Raw genomic sequence first — 26,253 nt, forward strand, 5'->3', positions numbered from 1 at the left:
AAAGCAGAACGGGCCGCTTGCGCCATCGGAGTATAGCAGCTGGGCCTTGCTGATGAGTACGAGTACAGGTGTCAGTAATGCAGGCCTTCAGCTCAAGCCCCCCCTCAGCAAAGCCATTGGGATTTCAGGGCCTGCCTAGCCCCCTCCCTTTCTCAGTGGGTTGGGTGGCTAAGGGTGTCCTCAGGACATGTCCATCCGGCTATGGGTGCCACAGTCACTCTCCACGCCACCTCTTTGTGCCTTGGCTACAGGTGCTACTACTGATACAGAAGAAAAGAGCCCCAAACCTTCGTTGCCATTACTGGCATTCTTGAGAGCTGTTCCTTTGCTTGCTTCTCTGATCTGCCTATAACAAGGAGCCTTGAAGGGGGACTCTCTCCAGCCAGTGAAAACGTCTGCCGGGGGTCTGGCAACCTACTGAAAACAGCTATTTATAAAGCTTACCAAAGGGAAATGTCCTTTCTGAAATTCATATCTGCTCTTGATGATGCAGGTCATGTTTTTCAGGACCAAGGTGGAAGACGGTTGGACAGCAGCCTTCAGTCACGAGAACAAAACATGATTCCTCCCTGCCAACCCATACACCTGCAAGTGTTCCAAGACAAGAGCCACAGGCCTCCTGCTTTAGGGTGAGTTCCTTGGAAACCTGTGGATCCTGCTTGAGGGTGTCTGTGAGACCCAATTTGCTTGAGGATTTAAAAGCAGGAAGGCTGGGCTCAGCATCAGGTTCAAGCCCCAAGCACTAATTCTCCCCAGAAGGCCTAGGTGTCATTATGCTAAAGAATTACCTGGAAGCTTTGTTCTCCCAGAGCTGTTGTCTTATTTTCTGTTCCCCAGAACTCTCAATTATCCAAGTCAAGTAGTTGATTGAGGCAGTGTTCCCAGGAAACACTAATCAGAGAAGGAAGGAGGCCAATAAAGGATGTGTTTTCAAGCAAATTACTATCGTGGGCAACTGGAGTTTAATCTCACTGGGAGCTAGTGTAGAATATACACCTTAGAGTTATCCTGTCTAACAGGTGGAGAATCTGAGGCCTTGATCTGTCCATTTCCATTAGCCACTGGTTGGCAGTGTTACTTCCAGCCCTTCTGGCCTGCCTTGTGGGTGTGGTGGGTTCCAGCAGCTGGAGAAAGCAGAGAATCAAAGGTGCTGGCAGCTGAAGTCCAGGCAGCGAGCACAGATATGGTGTATATGAGGTAACAGGGGTGGGACAATGACATGGGAGGCCACAGTTTCCAAGGTGGACAAGCAGGACCCTCTCGTGACCCACAAAGAAGGCCACACCAAGGAAAAGTAGTTTGCATGATCTTCAGAGTATGATGATAGCCTGCATAAGAGTCCTGAATAATCTACCCAGTAAGGAAAACTGGACCAGTTCTACATTCCTAGGTCATAGGGTGCTGCTGAGACTAAGGCAGGGAGCTGGGGCTCAGAACAGAAATCCTAGTTCAGAAGGGAACTGGGGTGTTGGAAGGAAGGGAAACTGAGACATAAATCTGCACTGCTCTAGATAAGTGGTTCTGTATGACAGTATCACCCTGTAGGTGTTTCAAATATATGTGGAGTTTTTTTTTTTTAATGGTTGTTATAACAATTGGAAAGTACTCCTTGCACTCAGTGGGAAATATTCCGAAATTTCACAGTCCTACACAAGGAAGAATTGTCCAGCATCCCCAAATCCTATCCCTTCACATATTCTTATAGGTGAAAGACCTACTTACAAATATCTGAGCTTACCATCTAACTTTAAATAATGTAACTTTCCTTGAAATGAAAAGATGATTTTGTTCAGAACTCTACCAAGGGTTGTACCCGAGTTTAGAAAAGCACATCACTCTCAGATTGTGGTAGTATTTGAATAACCAATTCAACATACCTGACTTGAGTAATTCACAGTTTTCACATTCAGGTACTTTTATAAAGAGATGAAAGCATATGTTAATTCACTGCATCTTTTTATGCAGTTGTGCTGGAGCATTTTCATATGGAAATACATAGTATTGTATTACACATTACTTATTTCTTCTTTATATTATAGTTAGAATTATTTACACATTGGTAAAAAGTTTTTGCCCCAGAAAGGGATTTCAGCTCCAGGCAAGTTCATTCTGGGTTCAGTGAGACCAAATAACGACAACGGAATGTTGTGGGTAATTGTGTTTATACCGAGCTTTATTCTCACTGTGGCAGGTTGAGTGCTTGAATCATATCTGCATGCAGCAAGTCTGCAATCCATCTGCTGGGTGGAGCTCTTTACATAGCTACACAGACAATTATGGCTCATTGCCAACAGGTGTGTAAGCATGTGCCTGCACAGTAGGCCTATTATATCATTGCATGTGTGCCTTGGGCAAGTAGATTACAGTCAGGTGAGTATCCTGGCCATAGGAACTTCTGTTTCTGTACAGTTGTGCATGTTGGCCAGTTATATTTTCTCTGAGTTTCATATAGAAAAGAAGGTGATACAAAATATTTCTTATATAAAAGGAACCTTGGGTCTAGTAGGGCTGAGACTCACTGCTTGAAGCTTAGCAGACACATACCAGGAAGAGTAAGAATAGTTCTCCACACTGGTTCTGAGAGAGAGAGGAAAGCTTGAGACATGTGGTCATGTAACTGGAATTAATGCTTCCAAAAATATTAGTGTGGATAAAGTGAAGGTTCCTGTAGCCAGGATTCTCACCTGGTCCTGGTCAGCTAGCTCACTGCACACAGGTGGGCAATATGTTGCTATTGACTCTACATAAGGAGCTCTGCCCAGTGCTCTGGGAGACACAGTGGCATGGATGCAAGGGTGCAGGTGAGCAGAGATGAGACTGAAGTGGTGGCAGCATGAAGGGCAGAGACTGAAACAGCTGTGGGGGCAGAGAGGCCCAGAGGCAGAGACCAGCTTGCTGCATGTAGACTCGCTCTGAGTGGACAGGATTCTAGTGATTGACCTGCCACTGTGGTACTAAAGTTGGGTATAAACCCTTTCACTCCAAGAACGTTCTACTGTCATTTCTTTGGTCACACTGAATCCATAGTGAACTTGTCCAGGGCTGAAACCTATTGACAATACAATTAGGGTACAAATATGGTCATTTTTTTCTAATTAAATAATCAAATTCTCCCTTCTCTCACTTTTTAGATAAGTGATTTTCTGAAGGTCCAGTATCTCTTTCCTGAGTCTTCCCTACTTCTTCTAACTGTCTAAGAATTGAATTCAAACCAGAGCTGTTAGGTTTTTACAGATGGAGACAGAACCGAGGCGCGGGTGTTTCACTCCTGCAGTTCCATCATTCTCCCATGTGGTGGCACTGTTGAAGACAGCCCAAGAGTGCTGCAGGCTAGCAGCGCAGTTGACGTGCTGCTTTCTTTGAGGAAGGAAAACCCTGGCCTAAAGGAACCCTGGACCATGGCCCTAAAGTTTTCAATCCTTAGTACTTGCCCTTTCAGCTTATATACCCGGTCACCTTTCAAGGAACAAAGTGCCCCATTTGCTCTGACTCTGGCATCTGACTTTTCAGACCCAAATCTCTAACCCTTCCCCTCCCCTAGTACTTGCCTTGGGTGTATGGCAGCTTTTCCTTTGGATTCTTAAAATGTGGAGTCTAATTCTCCCCATTTGCTCAGACCTCTATTCCACAGTTCCTAACTCATTTCCGCCCCACCCTATTTGGTGTGGTCAGTTTCCTTTATTACACAATGAAGATTATATAATGATTATACCGCAGGCTGAACATCTCTAGCAGGCACCTGCCACATTGATTCAGAGAGGGGGACATACTTAACATAAGAAAGAACTTTAAAACCCAGAGCTCTCATGTCAGCTGCAAGAGGTGATGAGCATCTCTTCTCTAGAAATCCTTAAAAGAGGCTATTTAAGCATCCCCCCAGACCCGTAGTCCAACAGGTGTGCAGAACAGAGGCCCCTTCTGCCACCACGATGTTGCGGCTCAGAGAGGACAAGCCTTGCCTGAATTAACTGTCAAATCCCCCAGCCCCCCAAATGTGCCTACTATCACACTTTTCCCCTTTTGTTGAAACTAATGAGTCACAATTCCAGTAATGTTTTTCTGTGACTCCAAAACCATTTTGCTTAATGAGGTACTAAGTCTTTATAATTAGGCCCAGAAGGAAATGAGGACATGGCCCTTAAGAGCAATAATTATTTCAGTTATTTATGGAAATAAAAAATTGAAAATACGAATTCTTCCTCAGAATGTGACTATTTATTCTTTTACATATTGCCTAACAGGCAATTACCCTATTAAGGCAGCGTTTTGTTGCTAAAGACATTAATTGAAATGTAAATTAAATGTAAATCAGCTAATTAAATTGATATGTAATGAACTTGTCAGGCGGGCCTCTCTGATCAGATGCATTTCCCTAATAAACAAGCACTAGAGCGGTCCCTACACACAGCTGGGGCGAAGGGTGCCTGAGCTGTTCCCCACCAGACGCTGATGAAGAAGGGAGGGTTTGCATTACCAAATCTTCAGGAAGAAAGAACAGTTCAGTTAGGCCATCAAAAATGTTTTCCTTATGATCCCTCTCTGGGCCTCTTTCCTGGTTTCAGACACGATTCTTTAATATGCAAAAGCTAGAAATTCCAGCTCAAACTGGGTCAAGGATGCCGCTCCATTTCTCTGATTCGTTCAACTTTGTACTCCATCCTGCTTCGGCTACATCTTTAGGTTGGTGTCTTCATGGTCTACTTACTTAGCCCACGCAGACAGTAGGTTCGTTTCTATAGCCACCGAAGGGAAACACCGAGGTGTGGGCCAAAGGAACCAGCGAGCTTTGTAGCGGGTCTGCTCTAGCACAGCTGCACTGATTGTTAAATGTAAATAGCTACTTCCCCAATAGCTGCTTTCCCTTTAAATTCCCTCCTCCCTCCTGGCCTCTCAGGCTCCTCCCCCAGAACCCTGCAGACTTCTCCACTTAGTCTCTCTGATACTGGGAATTTGTGTCGTCTCACCTTTTTTTGATGAGTCTAGCCAGAGGTTTATGGATTTTATTGATTCTTTTCAAAGGACCAGCTTTACGGGACAACAAGATTATTCACCTAGTTAATAGGCACCACCACAAAGAGAAACTCACACCTCGGAATGCATCCTAAGGGACTAGAGTGATGGGGGTCAAGGAGGTATTTGAATTAAGACTGGATGAGAGATTTTATCAATATGGGTCATTATACCTGTGATTTAGGATTTGGCAGCCTGAAAAGACCCCTGAAAACACACACACACACCTGCAGTAAATGAGGAAAGAAGCTAGGACTGCCTTGGCAAAGTATTGAAAAAGGGTCAACAAGTGCAAAGAAGTAGTCAGTGCTAAAATGGATTTATTATAGAAATCTAAGGCCCAGGAGGGGACCTGTGGACAGAGGTGACTGTGTCACCCAGGAGGGTCCTGAGGACAGAGAGGGCAATATGAGCAGCAAGTGCTGTGAAAGCAGCCCCAGCACCCTAAGAGCTCAGTGTTGCTTATCCTCTGTGGCTGAGGTAACAGGAGGGGACACCACTATGAAACTGTCCCTAATGTTAATGACCTGACAGAATTTTGGAATAACAGAGACCAGGTGTAACCCTCCTCTGTGAAGGCAGATGTGATCACGTGATGAGCAGCAAAGCCGCGGTGGCAGTTTCTGATCCTGACCCGCAGGGGTCTGAGGCAAAGTGCTGAGATGGATGCGCAACAAGGGGTTTTCTGGACTAACCAAAAAAGATGGACAGCAGGTAAGCAGAAGGCTGATGTCAGCTACCAGACGGAGAAATCATGATTCCTCACCCAGGATCCACACTTGAGTGGGTTCCCAAATCCAGAGCTCACTGATGAAAGCCAGATTCCCTTTAGGAAGGACCTACACCACCACAGAAGGTAACACACAGTTGTGTATCCCCCAGTCTTTATCTAAAGGGACCTATGGCCATTTTTCAGAGTTCTGAACACCAGAGAGAGAGGAGTACCCAGCTCTTTAGAGGGCTGCTAAATATAGGATCTGAACTGATACATTTCCAGGAAACCCCAAATGCCAACGTGACTTCTTTATTAGAGTGGAGACCTGAGGAAGTCAGGATAAGTTTGGCCCTGATCCACATCATAGCAGAGCCCATGTGGCCATTTCCCTGGCACCTGAGTGCAGAATTGAGATGGATGTACTTAGCAGCTCTCAGAAATATGTCCATTTCATGATCTGTGGAGCAAGAGTCATTATGGTGGGGATGGGAAAGTGAATGCCACTGAAATTGTGTCCCAGCCCAGCAAGATAATAAACCAAAAGCAATACTGATTCTAGTGGGAAGATAGATATTAGAAGGTGTAGTAGTCCTCATCATATTCCCATTTAAGTCACCACTGTGACACCTGAACAGATGATTAAGGTAGAAGACAGTGCATTACTGTAAATGTAACCAAATGATAGCCTGATCTCAGTTATAAAGGCTGTAATGTATTTATTAGAACATGTCAAAAGAGCCTCTGGCATTTGGTATAGACTACTGACCTGGGAAATATATTCTTTTAATATCCATCATAGCAAAGAATCAGAAGCAAGCACATTCACTGAGGATATACTCAGTCTTGCCCCAGAGCTACCTCAGCACCCCCTCTCTCTGTTGCAGTATAGTCTGGAGGAGCCTTGGTTGTTTGGACAGTCTATGGAATGTCACACTGGTTCACTGTATTTGTGGACCTGAAGAGCAGGAAATCCAAGTAGTCTGAGAGCCCTCATAAGACACATGTACGCTTAAGTAGACCAGAAGGTCACATTAGTCCACTGGCTCTGGGTGTTCAGGGGGAGGCCCTCCGACTCCTCATAGGGGAGGGGAGGATACATGTAAACAGCAGCTAGGGGAGGGAACAGTTAGTATAACCCTACATCCGAATGAATGGCATGTCTGAGAAACAGGAAGGCCAGTGTGGCTAGAGCATAGAGAACAAGTGGGGGGTATGGTGAGAGTAGAGGCCTGAAAGGTGCTCAGGGGCCACATCGTGTAGGGTCATGGGTGTCAAGCTAAGATGTGCAAGTTTCAGTTGATCCATTTGAAACTTGTTGATTTAAGCATGACGGGGAAAAAAATGAAGGGCTCCCCGCTTGGAAATGATGTCTTTGTTTGGGATGCTGTACTGTAACAAAATACCATGAAGTAGGTGGCTTGTAAGCAACGGATTTATTTCTCACAGTTCTAGAGGCTGGGAATCCAAGATCAGGATGCTGGCAGATTCAGTGTCTGGTGAAAGCCTACTTCCTGGTTCATAGATGGGCCTCCTGGCTGTGTGCTCACATGGTGGAAGGGGACTAGGGGCTCGGTGGGGTCTTTTTTATAAGAGCATTAACCCTCTTCATGAGGGCTCTATCCTCATGATCGAAGCACCTCCCAAAGACCCAACCTCCTGATACCATCCATCAAGCATTAGGTTTCAACACATGAATTGGGGGGGACACAAACATTCCATCTACAGCAGATGACATTATTTATGTTCTTAAAAAAGAACTCTGTGTGGTGAAAGGATTTCAGGAGAGTGGAGGTGAAGGCAGGGTCCTTAGGAAGGTTTTGCACTCACACAGGCTGGAGATGTTGGTGGCTTGCCCTAAAGTGGCTATCACGAGGATGGAGAGAGGTGGGTGCTTTCAGGGTTTATTTCGCAGGTCTGTTAAGGTACTAGAGACTGAGGATCAAATAGGAGGTATCAGGAAAAGTAACAAAATTTTTGACCTGAGCAACTGGATGGTAATACCTTGAGCATGGATGAGAAAGACTGAAAGAGAAGGAAATTTGGGGGAAGGGATAATAAAATATGTGGAACTAAAAAATTCTGTTTAAGTCTGAGATGACTGGTAATCACTCAACTATGTAAATATGAATTTGTGGGGTGGTGTTAGGATTCAGATGCAGATCTAGAACTGTTGGCACAATTTGTGGGTTTTAAAGCTGCATTTTGAGGCTGGAGCATCTAGCCAGCTGGAGGCTGTGTCCTGGTGTCAGAGTGCTCGGGCTCTGCAGACAGACTGAGAGGAGTCTGAACACCCTTTACCTCTTCTGAGCTATGTGGTCCTGGCATGTTATTCTTTGTGTCTCCAGCTCCTCATCTACAAAATGGGGACAGTAGTACTTTCTTCTCAGGGTTATTGGAAGGATAAGAACACATGTAAATCTCCTGGCAACAGCAACAGATGTTGGAGACAGTGGCACCATCATTCATCTGGTGAAACCGACTTGAATTACAACCTTAGTGCCTAGCAGTAAACATGCTAATTTTACAAACCCAAATTTGCAATAAGTCATGCTCCATACTACCAAAAAATTAAAAAAATTTTAGATAAATGCTTATATAGGCCTGGACAAGGGCTGGGGCAGGGTGTAGAAATCTTGGAGCACCTGCCACACAGGAATGGTTCTGGGCAACTGATTGACACTTGCTTTCTATTGGTTGTTACAGCCGTAAAACATCTTCAACAGGGGAGAAGACATAGGTAATCTTATAGAATAAATGTGGATTTTGAAGTCAGCCAGACCAAGATTCAAATCTCCAGTCTGTCATGACCTTAACTACCCTGAAGTGTGAACTTCAGTCAGGCTGCAGCAATACTGACTTCTTATATGTAACCTCACTGGCATGAGCAGCCCAAATGGGCTCCTTCAGGATCTGCATATTTAATAAATATGTCAACTGGAATCTTTGTTATATTTCCTTTAATGCAGCTCGTCAGGAACTTAGCATTGAGGAGCCCTTGAGTTTGAAGCTTATGGAGCAATTAAACCCCCTCCTGGGAGAGTCCAGACCTGGAGGCTGTCAGTGAATAGAGATGAGCTATTGTGTATTTGTTTTCCTCTTGCCAGAAAAATAGAACACTCCAGAGTTCATCACGGACTTATACTGTATTTCAATGATCCATGTGTATGTTACATACTACATAATTAATCTAGAAAACTACGCATCTAATAAACTCAGGGAACTGAACCATCTTCTATTAATTTCTTTTAATTGGCTATCACCAGGTAAGCACTGAATATCTGCCTAATGTGATTCTTACCCACCTGATGGGAATGGTCAGTACTGTTGAACCATCAATGGCTTTGCTGATAACGTGCCAGCATACATGCTGTCATCTCAGAGAGAGCTTTGAGTCAGATATGGCAGGTAGCTTTATCCCGATCAGATCCTGGGGCTCAGGGAGATGAAGTGATTTGCCCAAGGTCACTGGGAGGTTTCATTTCTCTGCAAAGTCAGATCATTAAAAATAAATAGGGGCTGTGGAGTTAGGCATATCTGCATTCAAATCCCAGTTCTGAGAGTTACTAGCCATGCGACTGACCTTAGCAGCTCTGGTCAGTGCCCACCCCTGTCCCCTTGCCCTCATCACCACAGGGAGTGCTGCCCAGCTTCTGACTGCCAGCACCTGCTTTAACGTGACTGGCAAAACCTGCTTCTCCCCCTCCCCCAGAGAAGTCCATAAGTGACCGGGAATGAGGGCCCCTTGGAAGCAGCCTCAGTCAAGACTGACTGGTGTTGGTGAAAAATACCCAGCTCCCACATCCCTCATAAGAGAATTCTGAGACATGAATACACGGCTCCCAGAATGTGTCCCTGGCAGGATCAAGCTCTGCTCATCCACAGCGGCAACTGGCTTGATAATGAACATTTCATTGGCTACCTTGCCTTCCTCATCTCATTTTCCCCATTCCCTACTTTCTTCTTGAGAGCTCTTCAGTAAATCCCTTGCACCTGGATCCTTCTCGGGGTCCGTTTCTGGGGAGCCTGCACTGAAACAGTGACATGACAAATAGTTTAACTCCCCTCAGACCCTCAGTTTTCTCTGTAAAAAGAGAAACTATCTGCTACTTACCTCACAGGCTTGTTAGGAAAGTTTAAAGAACATACTGCATACGAAGGGTTTTATACAGTTCTGTTCATGCCAGCTACATTTATAATAACAAAAAACAGGAAATGACCAAAATGGCAACAGGAGGGGAATGGGTAAATCAAGCTCTACTTGAATGAAAGAATATTATATCAGTAAAAAATGAATGTTTGCCAGGAATATTCAAACATATGGAGAATTGTGCATGAAAATTATACATTACCTGATTCACTGGGGTTAGGGGAAAACATAAAACTGTATCCATAAAATTACCTCAATTTTGTTTAAAATGCATTAACATACACTAAAAGTTATTTCTTAACGGTGGTCATTATTTTTCTTTATGCTTTTTCCTATTTTCAAAAATTTCCAAATAAACAGTATTGTGTTCATAATCAGGAAAAAGGAAGTGTTACTTACAGAAACTGATCTCCACTTCAAGATTTCAACTATAATACAAAAAAGAAGGATGTCTAGAAATACATGTATAAAGCCCACCTGCCTGAGGGTTTCAGCCCTGGGGAAGTTCACTATGGATTCGGTGAGACTGAGAAATGACAATGGAATGTTCTTGAGATAAAAGGTATATACCTGGCTTCATTCTCACTAGAATCACATCTGTAGCCAGCAGTCTTCAGATCTATAATCCACCTCCATCTCTTCCGCTACCCAGAGCACTGGGTGGAGCTCTTTATATAGTGACTCAGTCAATAATGGCTTATTGCCAACAGGGGTGGAAGTACTAGCCTAGTAGTAGGCCAATTATATCATCAAGCAGTTTAGGGTCAGGTGAGGATCCTGGCGATAGGTACTTCCATTTACCCCAAAAAACCTCAAACACTTCTTTTCTTTTTCCTGGTCAAATGCACTAATTATTAAAAGGAAATTCAGTTTGCATGCAATATCAAATGAACAGTAAGTAAGGGCAAGGCTTTTCATAGGCCTAAGGAGCATCTAGATCTGAGGTCCTTGAGTCTACATTTCAGGCTGCTGGTCCTCCTGGGTTCTTCACCTTATGATCCTACTCTGTGTGTATTTTTCTTCACAATTTCAGTTCAATTTCATTTGTGTTGTCAATTCCAAATGATATCCAAGGTTTGGGTAATTCCATCAGCAGGCCCAGCATTGATGGCTTGTTTCACCCAACTCACTTGACCTAGCTCCAGATTAAATTCACCTGAGAACCCCTTGACTAACCTGCCCCTGCCCCATGTTGACCACCCTGTATATCAAACTATATCTGCATCCAACCTCCCCCACCTCCATTTACCACCCCCCATCTTTGTAGGTAGAAATTATTCTTACAGAGGAGAAAATCTATCCATTCAAGCATAGACTCATCTACCCAGCCATCCTTCTACTCAGCAAATAATCCCTGGGTATGCAACTCTGTACAGCACTCTGCTAGCTTCTGGGATACAGACATTGTCCCTTCAGAACCTTCCAGCTGTGGAACTGCTAAGACAAGGCACTCATATCTCATTTGCTCTTCCTGTGTGCATGTGCAGCTGTTACTTGTGCTGCCTGCCCCTCATCTCCTCAGCCCATCTGATTTCAGTGCAGCCGTGGTAGATAGTTCCATGCCCTTGGCCAGCATTCCTTATCAGGTGGACCTTGACTGCCTCAGGGATTAACTTTGTGGAGTAACCAGGAAGTGAAGGGGAATTTACACCCAAGGAGGCAACAACCCTCGACTGTCTCCCTGTTCTCTGGAGAGACTACTCTGGGGAGAGTTTTTACACCACTTCTAAGAAAGTCCCTAAAGGGGCCCCTTTCCCTTGGTGATAATTAACACACCCTTTATCTGGTTTTCTCCCTGCTCTGTGTCACTTTTGCCTCTTCCTTCCTTCTGCTTCCAGGTGTCACCTGCCAAAAAACTGCTCATTCTCAGTTGCTCGTCCCAGTCTTTACTTTTGGAACAACCCAACTGAGCTACCATGGCAGGCAATATGAATGAATTAATGATTTTATAATGAGAATGGAGGACATTGTTGGAGGTGGACAGAAGACCACCTGCTGTGGATGAAGGAAGAACTTGTTACATCATTGCCCATTTATAACAAGGGATCATAGCTTCTGACTATGTGTTCTAGGGTGTTGGCTGGACTGATCACCTTAGAAATACTGAGCATAAGAGTAACGTGGATGTGACTAATAATAATAGCTATCCTCAAAAGGGCACTTCCATTTCCTAGGGACTTTATTCACTTTATGTCATTTATTCTTCATAAACCTCCTGCGACCCAGGCATTAATTAATCTCGTTTTCTAAGAGAAGAAACTGAAGTTCCTAGAGGAGGCTCAAGGTCACATGGTGGTAGAGCTGGATCTCAGCTGGATCTGTCAGACACCAGAGTCCACACGCTTGCGTCTGCCTCTCGACACAAGTCCGTTATAACATCCAGTCAGGGGCCCAGTTCTCCAGCTGCTTGGCAAGCAGTTTATGATGCACATATTTGAAATCAGGGAGTGCCTTCTCACTGAGTCTAAGGCAGCCATAGGAGGACTGTGCAGTGAAGTGTAGTAAATAATGCACAAGTCTCTTTGTTACTCAATGTTAACCAACCCTTAAGATAAAACATTGCTTTGTTTATTCTGTCTGGCATCTCAAGCATACTCCATGGTGTCCTTTACACAGTGATGTTAATTAGGTCTGCAGCACCGCACCTTCTGTACGGGAGGCTCACTGTGCCACCTGCTGGTCTCATCTCTCCAGAGGTCTCTGGTTCAGCATCAGGTCTGAGGACAGAGAGAATCTTTGGGAGGCCAGCATCGCTACCAGTGCCACTGAGCTGAGTATGAAAATTTACTACCTAGATGTCCTGCCCACAGCATTAGGGTCTAGTAGCCTGACAAGCTCTTCAAGAGTGATATGAAATCATTCTTCAGTGTAGGCCATTGGGCTGGGAGGGGAATTCTTAGAACACCCAAGTGGTAGAGCTGTAGGAGCCCTTATGGGTTACCTGATTCAACAGGCTTATTTTATAGATGGGCAGACCTGGCTTAGACAGGGAGAGTGGCTTTTCTTAAATTATATAAATGTTAGTAGGCTGGGATTAGATTCCAGAAATTTCTGCTTCCAGTTCAGGCTCTTTCCAATGGATTATTTCAAGGTCTCTGTCCCCTGCCCTTGTCCTCCTCCTCTCCCGTGGCTGTGGAATGGATGCATCAGAGGATGTTAATTCCTTCTCTCCACTACACCCATTTCCCTGGAAGTCCCTGAAAATAATCCTGTGTTAGGAAGAGCAATCATTCTTAATTCCATTCTGCAGGTGAGGAGACTGAGGTTCAAAGAGGAATGACAGCTGCTGACTGAGGTTTAAAGCCCAGCTTTTGGATTAGCAATCTTTCTAACAAACAACAAGGCCTGCATAAGGGTGAATGAATGGGCAGACAAAAGAATGAACTAATGAATGAATGAATGTAAAATTTACTAAAGGATGAGTTTAGGCACGCATGATGAGCAAGGCTTAATATTTGAAAGTCCCTATCCTACGTATTTGCATTTCAACAAAGTCAAAGTGTCAAGCCCCTAGGTGCTCTGGAGCAATGAAGTGTTTATTTCACCATCATGCACCACCCAGTACTCAGCCTAGTTAGAAGCAGGCCTCAGCGAGTGCTTCTGATATTGACAAATGAACTTTCTAGAATCATGGCATTTAGCTCTCAGGACCAGTTTGCAGAGGTATCAGTGTGTTAAGGGAGCAGACTCTTTCTTCATAACACTGTACCACCATTGTTTTTAACCTTTAATCAAGATTGGCCTGAAGAAGGAAAGAGAGAAAAAGGGACAGGAACACAAAGGCTGAGATACAGGGAAGAAACCTAAACAAGAAAGGGGCCCTTGGCAGCCTTCCCACCCCAAGCAATGGCCTGGCTGGAATCATCATCAGCCTTCTCTGGGATTGGGAAGGAGGACAGGTGGTCCTGACAGGCTGCCAGGCACCGTCCCAGGGAGGCTGGGCAGAGGCCATTAATATGGATAAAGTGTCAAGAGATTACATAGAATTTCAATGAGAAACTTAACCTGGGACCTCTGATGAGAAGTTGATGTAAAAATGTGCTTAGAATCAACAATGACCTGTCATCTAAGACTCAGTGATGCACACATACAAACACAACCATACAAACTTACACACTTTCACACCCAAATAGAAAGAAGTTACTCATAAAAGCTTCACACAAGATGCAAATTGTAGATAAAATGAGAGTTCCTGGGGCCAGGATTCTCACCTGGTCCTGGTTGACTAGCTCACTGCACACCTGTGGGCATACATGGCTGTTGACTCTATATAAAGAGCTCTTCCCAGTGCTCTGGGCACAACATGGTGGCAGGGCTGCAAGGCTGCAGGAGAGCAGAACAGAGGCCCAGAGGATGGCTGTGTGGGACGACTGTGCAGAGAGGCCCTGAGGACAGCTGTGTGGGACGGCTGTGTAGGCAGAGAGGCCCAGAGGACAGCCATGCAGACAGAGGGGCCAAGAGGCAGAGACCAGCTTGCTGCATGCAGACTCGCTCTGAGTGAATGGGATTCTAGTGACTGACCTGCCACCTGGAAATAAAGTCGGGTATAACCATTACACCCCAAGAATGTTTTGCTGTCAATTTCTTTGGTCACATTGAATCCACAGTGAACTTGTCCAGGGCTAAAACCCATCGGCAAGACACAAATATACTAGTATACACACACACTCACACTCAAATCCATCCAATCAATTTATCACTTTCACCTCTCCCACCTCGGCCCATCTCTCTTCTTTTTCTCTCTTTCATAGACACTCTTAACCTAAATTTTGACAGCTTCCCGTAAGGTCCTGTAAGCTAGGTGTGCTTCCCTTTGCCCAGAAGTTTAAGGAGCTGCTCTTATTTACAAACTTCTGGAGGGAAGGAGAGAAGGAGGGGCACCAGCCTCATGGAAATGTTCTACTCAGAGCCTGCAAACTTTCAGTGAATGGTTATTTTCTGCCTGGCCTGCTGCTGGGCCCTGGGACCCGAGCAATGAGTAAGATGGGCTTTTGCCATCTCTAATCATTCACCCAACAACAATGAAAAGCTGAATTGAGAAGACAGAGCTGATACACAGAAAAAGCAAAACACCAAAACCACTGCCAAGTGCCAAATGATATGTTCAGGCAACAGTTCTCCAGAAGCTCAGAGGAAGAGTTATCTGTGAGGGTTGGGAGGTCGGGAGGACTTTCTGGAGGAGGAGTCTTGAGTCTTGACGGACACATAGGCATCAGAGCAGCAGAGAGGAATGCAAAGTGTATGGCAAACACAAGAGGCTTAATACATTTTGTTGGATGAATTAATGACAGGACAATCCAAGTCAAAGGCAAGACATGGATCAAGTGGGGACCTTCATGAGGTCTCAGAGGAAGGGGAGAAAATACTGGGAAATATTTTTTGAAATACTGTCCTTTCCCATACTCTCTCTGGATCCTCACAATACTTGAGAGTAGATTGGTTGAGGATTATGTCCCCATATCAGAGAATAAAAAACTAAAACAAGTTGAAGCTCTGGGGTAACTCCAGACAGGGCAAGAGACTTACTAAATGTCACACAGCCAAGCAGTAGCAGAGCTGAGAGCAGAGCCTAGTTTCCTAATGGCTGCCTCTTTAATCCTTCTGGCTTTACAGTTTGAATCCTGGGGGTAAGAAGTGGCTTGAGGTGGAGGAAGAGGAAGTCTTTGGGATATTTAGTGGAAAAACTCCCACTAGCTGGTGACCAGCATCTGCTTTTTATGCAGGAGTGGTGGCAGTGGGGCTCAATAGACAGGAGATACCCCCTGTCTTGCCAATGGGTTTCAGCCCTGGGCAAGTTTGCTATGGATTCAGTGTGACCAAAGAAATGGACAGTAAAACATTCTTGGGGTGAAAGGGTTATACCCAACTTTATTTCCAGGTGACAGGTCAGTCACTAGAATTCCGTCCACTCAGAGCGAGTCTGCATGCAGCAAGTCGGTCTCTGCCTCTGGGCCCCTCTGCCCGCACAGCCGTCTTCTGGGCCTCTCTGCACAGCTGTCCCACACAGCCAACCTCTGGGCCCCTCTGTCCACACAGTCATCCTGCACAGCCGTTCTCGGGGCCTCTCTGCATAGTCGTCCCGCACAGCCATCCTCTGGGCCTCTCTGCACAGTCATCCCACACAGCCATTCTCTGGGCCTCTCTGCCTGCACAGTCATCCTGCACAGCCATCCTCTGGGCCTCTGTCCTCGGCGCTGCCACCACTCCAGCCTCTGCTCTGCTCTCCTGCAGCCTTGCAGCCCTGCCACCATGTTGTGCCCAGAGCACTGGGCAGAGCTCTTTTTATAGAGTCAACAGCCATGTATAGCACACAGGTGTGCAGTGAGCTAGTCAACCATGGCCAGGTGAGAATCCTGGCCACAGAAACTTTCATTTTATCCACACCCCTCTGCACTACCCCATGCTCATCACCTGGTAGAACTTCTCTCTTGCTATTACAACTCTGAGGGTAGTGCCAGCTCTCCCTGTGAGGACATCTCTCTGCCTGAAGGGTGTACGGGGACATCAGCTGCAAAGGAGAATGCCTAAGCCACACTCAGAGGAATAAGACAAAATGAGGTCATGGTCAGCAGCAAAGAGGAGCCCGTAAGGTCCTGAGGCAGAGGTTTCTATAACCAGCATTAAATGTTTATTGTTTTGTCAGTCTGAACTATACACAAAACAGTGGAGGGGAGAATGGAAAGAACACACACATGAGAGTCTGGCGACATCTAGGCTTGTGAGATGTGCAACTCTGGGCCAGTTCCTTGATTACGCTGAGCTTCCATCTCCTGAAGAGGGAACAGTGTCTGCTTCCTGGGGTGTGTGAGGAGGGCATGAGGTCATGGTAGCGAAGAGACCAGTGCAGGACCTGGAGCTGAGCAGGCACTCACCCAGGGAGCAGCGGCAGCAATAATAAGAGCAGAGCTGTCAGTAGTAGTAGCACTAGCAGTAGTGGTGGTAATATCGGTGTGGTAGTAGTAGAGTAGCAGCGGCAGTAGTGGTAGTAATAGTGGTACTAGCAGTTGTAGTAGTGGTGGCAGTAGCTACTATCACTAGTGGCTACTATCACTACTGCCACTGGTAGTGGTAGTGGTAGTAATGGTAGTAATAGTGCTAGCAGTAGTAGGTGTGGTAGTATTAGTGGCAGTAGCAGCGGTAGTAGTGGTAGCAGTGGTAGTGATAGTAGTAGTAGAGCAGTGGCAGTGGTAGACTTGCAGTAGCAGCTGTAGTAGCACTGGAAGTAGTGGCAGTAGGGGTGGTAGTGGTAGTGGTGGGTATTAGTAGCTGTAGTGGCAGTAATGACAGGGGCAGTAGTGGTAGTGGCAGTAGTAGTAGTGGCAGTAGTGACAGTAGTGGTAGTAGTGGCTATAGTGGCAGTAGTGGATGTAGTGGCAATAATGGCTGTAGGGGCAGTAGTGGTAGTAGTGGCAGTAATGGCTGTAGTGGCAGTAGTGGATGTAGTGGCAGTACTGGCATAGTGGTAGTAGTGGCTGTAGTGGCAGTAGTGGCTGTAGTGGTAGTAGTGGATGTAGTGGCAGTAATGGCTGTAGTGGCAGTAGTGGTAGTAGTGGATGTAGTGGCAATAATGGCTGTAGGGGCAGTAGTGGTAGTAGTGGTAGTAGTGGCAGTAATGGCTGTAGTGGCAGTAGTGGTAGTAGTGGATGTAGTGGCAGTACTGGCATAGTGGTAGTAGTGGCTGTAGTGGCAGTAGTGGCTGTAGTGGCAGTAGTGGCTGTAGTGGTAGTAGTGGCTGTAGTGGTAGTGGCAGTAGTGGCAGTAGTAGTAGTGGCAGTAGTGGCTGTAGTGGTAGTAGTGTTAGTAGTGGCTGTAGTGGCAGTAGTGGTAGTGGCAGTAGTGGCTGTAGTGGTAGTAGTGGATGTAGTGGCAGTAATGGCTGTAGTGGCAGTAGTGGTAGTAGTGGATGTAGTGGCAATAATGGCTGTAGGGGCAGTACTGGCATAGTGGTAGTAGTGGCAGTAGTGGCTGTAGTGGATGTAGTGGCAGTAATGGCTGTAGTGGCAGTACTGGCATAGTGGTAGTAGTGGCAGTAGTGGCTGTAGTGGTAGCAGTGGCTGTAGTGCTGGCAGTACTGGTGGTAGTGGTAGTAGGAGGAGTGGGGCCGGCAGTGGCAGTCGCTCTACCACAGCACTAGCAGCGGCAGCCATGGTAGTCCCTTGTACAGGAAGAATGATCTAACTGCCTTGGGCTCTGGGAAAGCATTTAGACTTCAAGGAAGGACTAGAGATTAAGCAAATCTACACCTCTCCTGACCACGTGGGGCCCTAAAGGCTGTCAGGACTGCCTGCTCCAGGCCAGAAGCACTCTGCCACACCAGGCTGAGCTGGAACCCAATTCTGCAGGAAAGGGGAGCCAGGAAGAAATGTTAGCAGAGTAATGTCTCCGAGAAGTCAATGTTTTGGGAAGAAAAGTGCAGTTAAGAACTAGTTATTAGGATAAGCTCAGGATTGAATTCTGGATATGAGATTCATTCACTCTTTTGTTTTATTCTTCTAGATTTACTGAGTATCTCTGACATGTCTGGAACCATGTTAGGTGCTATGAGAGGTTCAGAGATGAATAAAACCCAATCTCTGCTCTCAAATAAATTATAGTGGGGAAGCTGCTTGCCATGTGGGTGAAATAATTGATAAATAGATAAATAAGCAAAGTGCTGGGGGACACAAGAAAAGGAAGCAATTAATTACAAATGATGAGACTGGGGAGGATGTCATGGAGTTAGAATATCTGAGCCAAGTCTCGAATGATGAGAAGGATTTTACTTAGTTGAGAAGAGTAAAGGTGGTGGATAAATATAAGAGACGCTGAGCAGGCAGAACAAGCAGGATGCTGCAATTGATCAGGAAGGAATTAAGTAGGACACAAAAGTGGGATGACATTCAAGTTCCTGATTTGGGCAACGGATCTGAAAGTGGTGCCATAAATATGGGTCATTTTTTACAGCTGGAAGCAGCTCTAAAGAGAGAGAATGGAGAGCATCTGGAGGCAGGGGGTCAGTGAGGGGCTATTACAGCAATCAGGCAGGACATGCTGGTGGGAGTGAGCAGGAGCGAGATGCCAGGTCTTTGGGGACAGGCCAATTTTAAGCATTAAGGAGCTGTAACAGGCATCATAAGGATGACTCTCTGAATTGGTTGGGCTTAGCGTTGAGGTTTGGGGTTCAATCGAAAGGCAGGGTGTGTGACAGAGACAGCTCTGTGCTGAGGTCCTGTCCTAGTTACTTACCCACTGCGGACCATTGGCAAGGGGCTAAATTGCATTGATCTCTGTTTCTGCATCTGCAAAATGGGAAAAGTAAGCCCTGTCCCTCATGTGCCTTGAATCTGGTGAGAGTGGGAAGAACTGATAGAAGTGGGAGTGCTGCCAGGATGGCCTGCGCTGCAGCTGCCACAGTGTAGAGTGTATCAGTGTGATAATTACAGAGAGACAATCCCTGGGGAGCTGTATGCCAATCAAAAACAACGAAAGAAAAAAAAAAGCCTCTTAGAAATCCTGCTATTTTTGCCATTTTAATAAAACACAATATCTTACAGAACCTCTACCCCCCTTTTTAGTCTCGTCAGTTCTGCCTAAGTCCAGGCTTGGTGAATGTTGTGTCCAACACTATCTTGCCTGTTCAGAGCCCAGCGTACAAAGGCTCTTTCCTCTCCCTCAAGGTTCAGGGCCTTTGGTCTACCCCACCTCCAGCATTTGCTCATTCCCTACTCAGTGAGCACGGACTCTGTACATGATCTGTGTTAAGTGCTGAGGCCACAACGATGAATAAGACGTAGGTCCCTGGCCTGACATTGATCCTTCAGTGTGACTGTTACTTCTTTGGACACTTCTCTCAGTCCCATGTTCAGGAAGAGCTTACAATTTTGTCTGCACTTCATCTGCAAGTAAAATTCCAAGAAAGGGGATTTCCAACCTGGAAAGCAAGTGAGAGGCAGGCAAGAGTGGGGATAGTTTGGGCAAAGAGTTCTACTCTATGCTGGGTATTTTATAGTTGTTATTGCATTTTTTTAAACAGCTTTAATTGAGGTATTGTATTGTATAATTGATATACAAAAACTGCACTTATTTAATGTATGCAATTTGATGAGTTTGGATCTATGCAAACGCCCACAAAACCATCAACAGAATCAAGGTAACAGACATCTATCACCTCCCGAAGTTTCCTTGTGCCTCTGAGTTGTTTTTTGTCTTTTTATTGTTGTTGTTACAAGAACATTTAACATGAGATCTATTGTCTTAACAAATGTTTAAATATATAATATAATATTAAACACAGGCACTACGTTGTACACAGGTTTTATTACACTTAATCCTCACAATAACTGTGGGAGGTAGATATTATTACCATTTTACAGATGAGGATCCTGAGGCTCAAAGAGATTGAATTCATTGCCCAAAGCCATGCAGTTAGTTAATAGAAGAGCTTGGATCCATATTTCAAGTTTGTCTTGACATTTTAAACCCAGGATCTTCCTATTACATTATAATGTCTCCCCTATCCTGTCTGCCTGGTGTCCCATTGGCTGAGCTGAGCCATGAGGGAAAGGACCTCCAATCTTGGTGCCTTTAAAGAGCTCAGAAAGCAGGATTCAGAGGAAGAATTCTGAACAATTGAGGGACACAACAGGCTCAGCCCACACACTCCAGAAGGAGGGATTGAGAAGGGACCTGAACTAGATTATCTGCCTGGGGTCAGTAACCCAGAGGGTGACAAGATGGGCCCTAAAATGATTACCCTGCTGAGATTTCAGGGGTCATGGAAGATCTAGAAGTCTCTGCTTGTCAAGTGATAAATGGGCCCCTTGTCCAAATCCTACCCTGCTGGAGTGCCCAGCAGGAACTCTGACAGATGTGCTGGAATGAGAGATGGGCAGAAGGCATCTGAGCTGATGATCAGAAAATTTAATCACTCCAGACTTCTATGGTTGGCACCACTCTTACTACTTAGGAAAATAAGTTGGGATCCTCTGAGGTAAGTTTCAGGTGTGTCACTGCATTACAGGGAAAGGATACAAGCTCATCCTGTGCCCCTCCCTGACCACAGGCGACAGGGAAAGCTCCCAGCTAAAGGCTCCCTGCTGTGGCTGCAAAGTGACCATCATCAGAGGCAGGTGACCCAGCCTCTGCCTACTAGAGCACCAAGAGTCTGGGTGGCTTCTGCCTTGCATATCACAGTTTTTGAGGGTAAACAGACCTTTAATCCTGTGTCTGAGCCCCTTTTCTGATGCACAGCACAAGTGGCACCGTTTGGAGAGCTGTGTGAGAGCCAGGTGGAGGCCCATCATGTCTCTTCTGCCTCCACCCTTTGTTTAAGAATAATTGTCTTGCTCCTCAGATACTGGGCTGGTAGCTGGTTCTCCCCAACTGCAGTTCTCTCCTGAGAAGGAAGTGGGCAGGTAAGAAGAGAAGCTAGAGCGCCCCCTTCTGGGTATGGTGGGTTGGTAGTTTCCAGCTGGTTCACCGGCTGAGTTGGTGCTGTCCTATGTCTCAGTGATGAAACCTGTTCCCTCCAACTTGAGACCTCCAACTTGAGGTCTAAACTGGTCCAAGAAAGCTAGGGAGTTGCTGAGTAGTACAAGGCCACAGGGAGGCCCACTGGCAACCCCTGCTTTCTTAGTCAGCCCTTTCTTCTCTGCTGTGCCAATGTGGAGAAGCAGGCAGTCCTATTGCAAACATCCTACATTTTGCCTTATAGTCGAGTATTTTTCCCTTAGGAATGTTAAGTGTTAGCAAGTTCATACTCTATAATTCAGAGTGACATTAAATGATACTTTTTAATACTGTACAGTCCATTCTCTGACATCAGGAATGTAATCACCTGCCTCATGTCATTTCTCTCTAGAGTTTAGACTAGGAGGTGATAACACAGAGCATCCAACATTCCCCTGGAGAAGGAAGGAAACCCCTCTGTTTCCTCCACAGCAGACGCTCATTCAGAATCTACCTGCATGCCTCTGATGATGGGGAGCTATCTCCCAACGAGCCCATCCAATTGTTGGCAGTTCTATTCACTAGAAAGTTTTCCTCATTTTGAGCTGAACTCTGTCTTACTGAGACTACCTCCTTAGGTTTGGTTCTTACCTTTGGCAACACAGAACAAGTTCACCTCTTTTGGATAAAAAGAATGTCCAATACATCCTTTCAACTTTTTAGAGATTGCGAACTTGATTTCCTCTCTCTTACTTTTCATCTCAAGGATAAATAGCTCCTAACCCATTTCTAATGGAACATGATTTGCAGATACCTCACCATCCTGGTCACATTCCAGATCACACAGCTCTCACTTACTGAGCACTTGTGCTGACATTTCCAGTACCTAAGTTCATTAAACCTACGTAACTACCACAATGAGGTGGACATTACTACTGCCATCTTACAGGTAAGGAAACTAAGATTCAGGGGGTTTAAATAAGTTGCCCAAGATCACACAGATATGAAGAGGCAAAGGAGGGTTTGAAAGCAGAACTAGAACCCGGAGTTGCCTGGCTCCCGGTTTTTGCTCTTAAGCCACTAGCATACCCTGCTGCTTGTGACACCTGGGATCCAATTAACTGATTCCATTTTTAAACAATGAGGCCCAAATATTGTCACATTATGGAAGCAGTCTGACCAAGGAAAAATGGATCTAGACTATCATCCATCTTATTTTATGCTAACTGCCTCTATGTATGCTGTCTCAAGAGATGCTATCATTTCTGAAAGGTCTGCCCCACTGCTGGCTCATGTTGAGCTGGTTGTGGTAAACTAAGTTCCCCAGGACTCTGACACAGGACCCGCTGGGAAGTCAGGACTTATCTTGATGACAGAGTCCCTGACAGCAAAGTGAGGGTTGCACCAAATTTGGGTTGGCTGGTTGATTCTACAGAGAGTGAGAGATCCAAAGGAAAAGGTGCCAAGAACACTCAGAGGAACAGAAGAGCTGCATAAACCACTTTATTTATGTTCCTCTGGGCAACAGATCCCAGAGGAGGAGCTGTATATACAACATAACATTTGTAGCCAACAAACATATGGTTCTTTGTTATCATTTCTGAAAACCAGTAAGCAAAAGAGTAAGCTTTGCTCTCGATTTCTGTAACAAACTTCAAACATCTCCAACCCAAAGCAAAAGAATGCTTAACTGGAGCTCTGTGCTAAAGGCCCTATCTCCCCTGAGCCTCCCTTCCTCTCCCTATCTCATAATCCTCATTTCTGGGAGGTCATTTTAATTAGCAGGCTGTCATGTTGACTCAGCCTGCTGCTTCACAGACAGGAAGGGAACAGACTCCCCTGGATCCATTCATCATATAAAGGCACTTTACTCTTTAGAAGAATGCACAATATTTACTTCCCCACCTTGGGAATCGCTGCTGCTATTGCTTTATTTTATCATCCCCCCGCCTCGGGGCGCCTCCTTCTGTCTTCTGCACCTCCCCTTCCGGCCGTCAGCCTTCCCCCCCTGCAGATTATCCATGCCCACCTCATAGCCTAATCTGACCCCTGACACCGGGATCTGGAGAGCCTAACTAGGACAAACCTTTTGGAATGAGTGACCAATACTTCTTGCCTTTGGAGCTGAAGCTTCAATTAAACTCCCCAGCATGCAGAATGGTTTTCTGAAGCTGCATGCTGGGAACTGGGGGAGTCAGAAAGCATGCAGCTCATAGATAGAGTGACTATATGTCTTAAGACCACTGTGATTTCAAAAAATTCTGTCCCACTGTTCCCAACAGTACATTTGTCTCTGGGTTATATGTGTTGTTGATGTTGTTCTGGATCAGCAAACATGGACACTGCATTTCTAAAATTGTAAACAACCACAGTCTACTCTAAAAGGTAACCATCTGTAGTAATTATCCAACTTTAAAAGGTAAAGGGGCTTTGGAGGCACTGACCTGAGACCTGTCAAACCTCTCAAAAGGGATGTGTAGGTTTTCCTCTTCCTGTGAAGAGCTCTATGTTGTGGAAAATAGCAACTCTACTCGCCCAGCTTGAGTCTCCTATTTTATTCCTAAACCTTGAGGTGAAGGCTCACAATTGATTTTCCATCGGCAAAAGGGAAAATCAATGATGAAATTTCTCATTTTTTTCTTCCTTTTCACTAGCTTATTCACTGTCCCACATCCCTTATCTTGGAAACTAGAGAAGGGTAATTAATTTCATGCCCCAGCAGAGAATGCATGCTCCTGTGTCCACAAGACCTCCCTGGACCTCACCTACTTAAAAAGAGTTTGAAGGGTCTTTGTGGTTCACTGAGTTCTTCTTGTCCCCTTTGCAGTTGGGGTAGTTGCTGGCTGGGCCCCGCAGGAGTGGGTACTTGTAAGGAGGGGGTTTTTCTTTCCTGCAAAGAGTAGATAACAGAAAGAGAGACAGCACATATACACACTGTATTGAAATCTTTTGTGTGCATGTCTATTTCCTCCCCTGGGCTGCAACCTCCTACGAGCAGTGGTCTTGTCTTCCTCTTCTCTGTGTCCCAGGAACCCAGCCCAGGGCCTGGTTAAAAGAAGGAACCATGGCTCAATGAATGGCCATTAGATGGATAGACGGGTACTTTGTATCGTTCTGGTTCTGGAGGAAACCTAACTGTCCTACAGCTTCAACTCTTCCACATTTCCTTCTTGATTCTACTCATTCTATCCACTTCACAATGGCATAGGAAAGGGCACGTAGAAAAGCTATAGCTTGGGAGAGTCTGGACCTTCATAGGGTCGAGTACTCCTCTCAGAGTAAAGGTTTTACTCCTCTGTGTAGTCTAATCATGGTATGTCATGACCAGTCTGTCATCCCACTGGCCTGGGGGCTCTTGGAAGGCAGAGATGGGTCTGGTTCATCTCTGTGTCCCGGCACCCAACATTAATGAAATACCCTTAACAGTATGCCTCAGTAATCAGCCACTGTCTGTTTTCCTCACACATTTAGCCTATGAGCAGCTTTGGGCAGGGAACAAGTTTCATCCATTTTTGCATTTTCTCTCATATAGGGCCTTGTTTGTTATGTTTTTGACTGGTATTTGATGTGCCATCATTCGTGCACTGGATTAGGATTTATTTGCAATAGAAAGAGCGGGTGTTAGAACCAGAAAGAACTCAACTGAATTCCCAGGTCAGCCATGTGTGAGAGGTGTGACCTCTTTGAGGACGAAAACTTCCCAGCAAGCAGGCCTCTCCCTTCTCAAGGCTTCTGCAGCACTCTGTGACTTACCCCTCAGCACATTATTTTCTAGGTAGTTCTTTGCCCACCTGTTTTGCTCACGACACTGAGTTTGATGCATTTGATTTTCTCTAGTTCCTGAGCAAACTCAGCCTGGTATGGAGTAGCTGCTCCAGGTGTGTCTGATGAATAGAAATGAACTTTCAATCTTCCCTTTGCCAAAGATTGCTCTAAACATCCAGCCTTGTCATTGCCTTGGAATGTGTCTTTTTCAGCTCCTGCTTCCTGCCTTCCATAGCCTTTCCCCAACATGGAATACCTTCCCCCACCCCCGTTCCTTTCTATTTCACCCATTTAAATTCTACATGTTCTTTAAAACAAAGCTCAAACCCTGCTTCCTCCCCGAAGCCTTGTTGGGTTACTCCTGACAGCTGCCAAATGCTTGCCAGATGGTGCAGGAGGGTCGTATCTGGCTGGGTCTCACTTAGCTTTCCTGTAACAGGAAGCAGTTGACGTAGATGATTCTTTGAGGCTTCTTCAGTTCTACTGTTTTAGAATTCAGATATTCAGGGCTTATTTAGGATTTACTCCATTCTAGGCCTTGCACTGTGCACTAAGGGTACAGAAATGACTACAATAGTTCCTCAAGAGGCAACCTCTCTAGTGGAGAAGCCAGACATGCAAAGACGCCATGACAATACATTCCAGGGGGCACCATGCTACCGGGCTGTGCACACTGCTGTCAGGAATCCAGCAGAGAGGAAGCAGCTCTATCTCAGGTAGAGAACAGGGACAGTGAAACAGGTATGATATTTGGACTGGGGTTTGAAAGGGAAGTAGGAGTTCACCATTTGGAGACAAAAAGGGAGAACATTGCAGCGAGAGGGTAAAGGATGAACAAAGATATGGAAGCATGAAAGCAGCTGACTTGTTTGGGCTAAAGCATGTGGCATAAAGTGGTAGGAAGCATGCGGGGTGGAGAAGGTGCTTAGAAGGGGAAGGGGTATGTTAGGAATCTGTAAGTGAAATTTGCAATGCAGGCCATGGCTTTGAATAGCAAGAAGAGGAATGGGAATATTACCCTGATGATAACGGGGAGCCATGGAAAGTTATTGAGAGAGGGTGTAATTTCATACATAGCTGAGCACTTTTATACATTGTTCAGTGTTGTTATCTTTGCATTAGTACATGCCTTTCTTCTCTGTAAATCTGGGCCCCTGATGGTGAGGGGCTATCCATGGTCCCGCAGCAC

At 45.5% G+C, this 26,253-nt stretch overlaps 1 protein-coding gene across 3 annotated transcripts in view; it reads right to left on the minus strand.

The window, feature by feature from the left end:
* Nucleotides 1-22,795: 22,795 nt before the first annotated feature.
* The window catches only part of AGBL4 (AGBL carboxypeptidase 4), a 1,242,012-nt gene continuing 1,238,554 nt past the window's right edge, over nucleotides 22,796-26,253 (minus strand). For 2 of the 3 annotated variants that reach the window (XM_037021907.2, XM_073233900.1), the window contains one exon: nucleotides 22,796-24,189. In XM_037021907.2, coding sequence (XP_036877802.2) covers nucleotides 24,069-24,189 — 121 coding nt within the window. In that variant the 3' untranslated portion in view covers nucleotides 22,796-24,068. The remainder of the gene's footprint in view (nucleotides 24,190-26,253) is intronic. The other variant, XM_037021908.2, reaches the window with a different exon arrangement.

The sequence above is a fragment of the Manis javanica genome, chromosome 4 (assembly GCF_040802235.1).
Source record: "Manis javanica isolate MJ-LG chromosome 4, MJ_LKY, whole genome shotgun sequence".
Classification (NCBI taxonomy): Eukaryota; Metazoa; Chordata; class Mammalia; order Pholidota; family Manidae; genus Manis; species Manis javanica.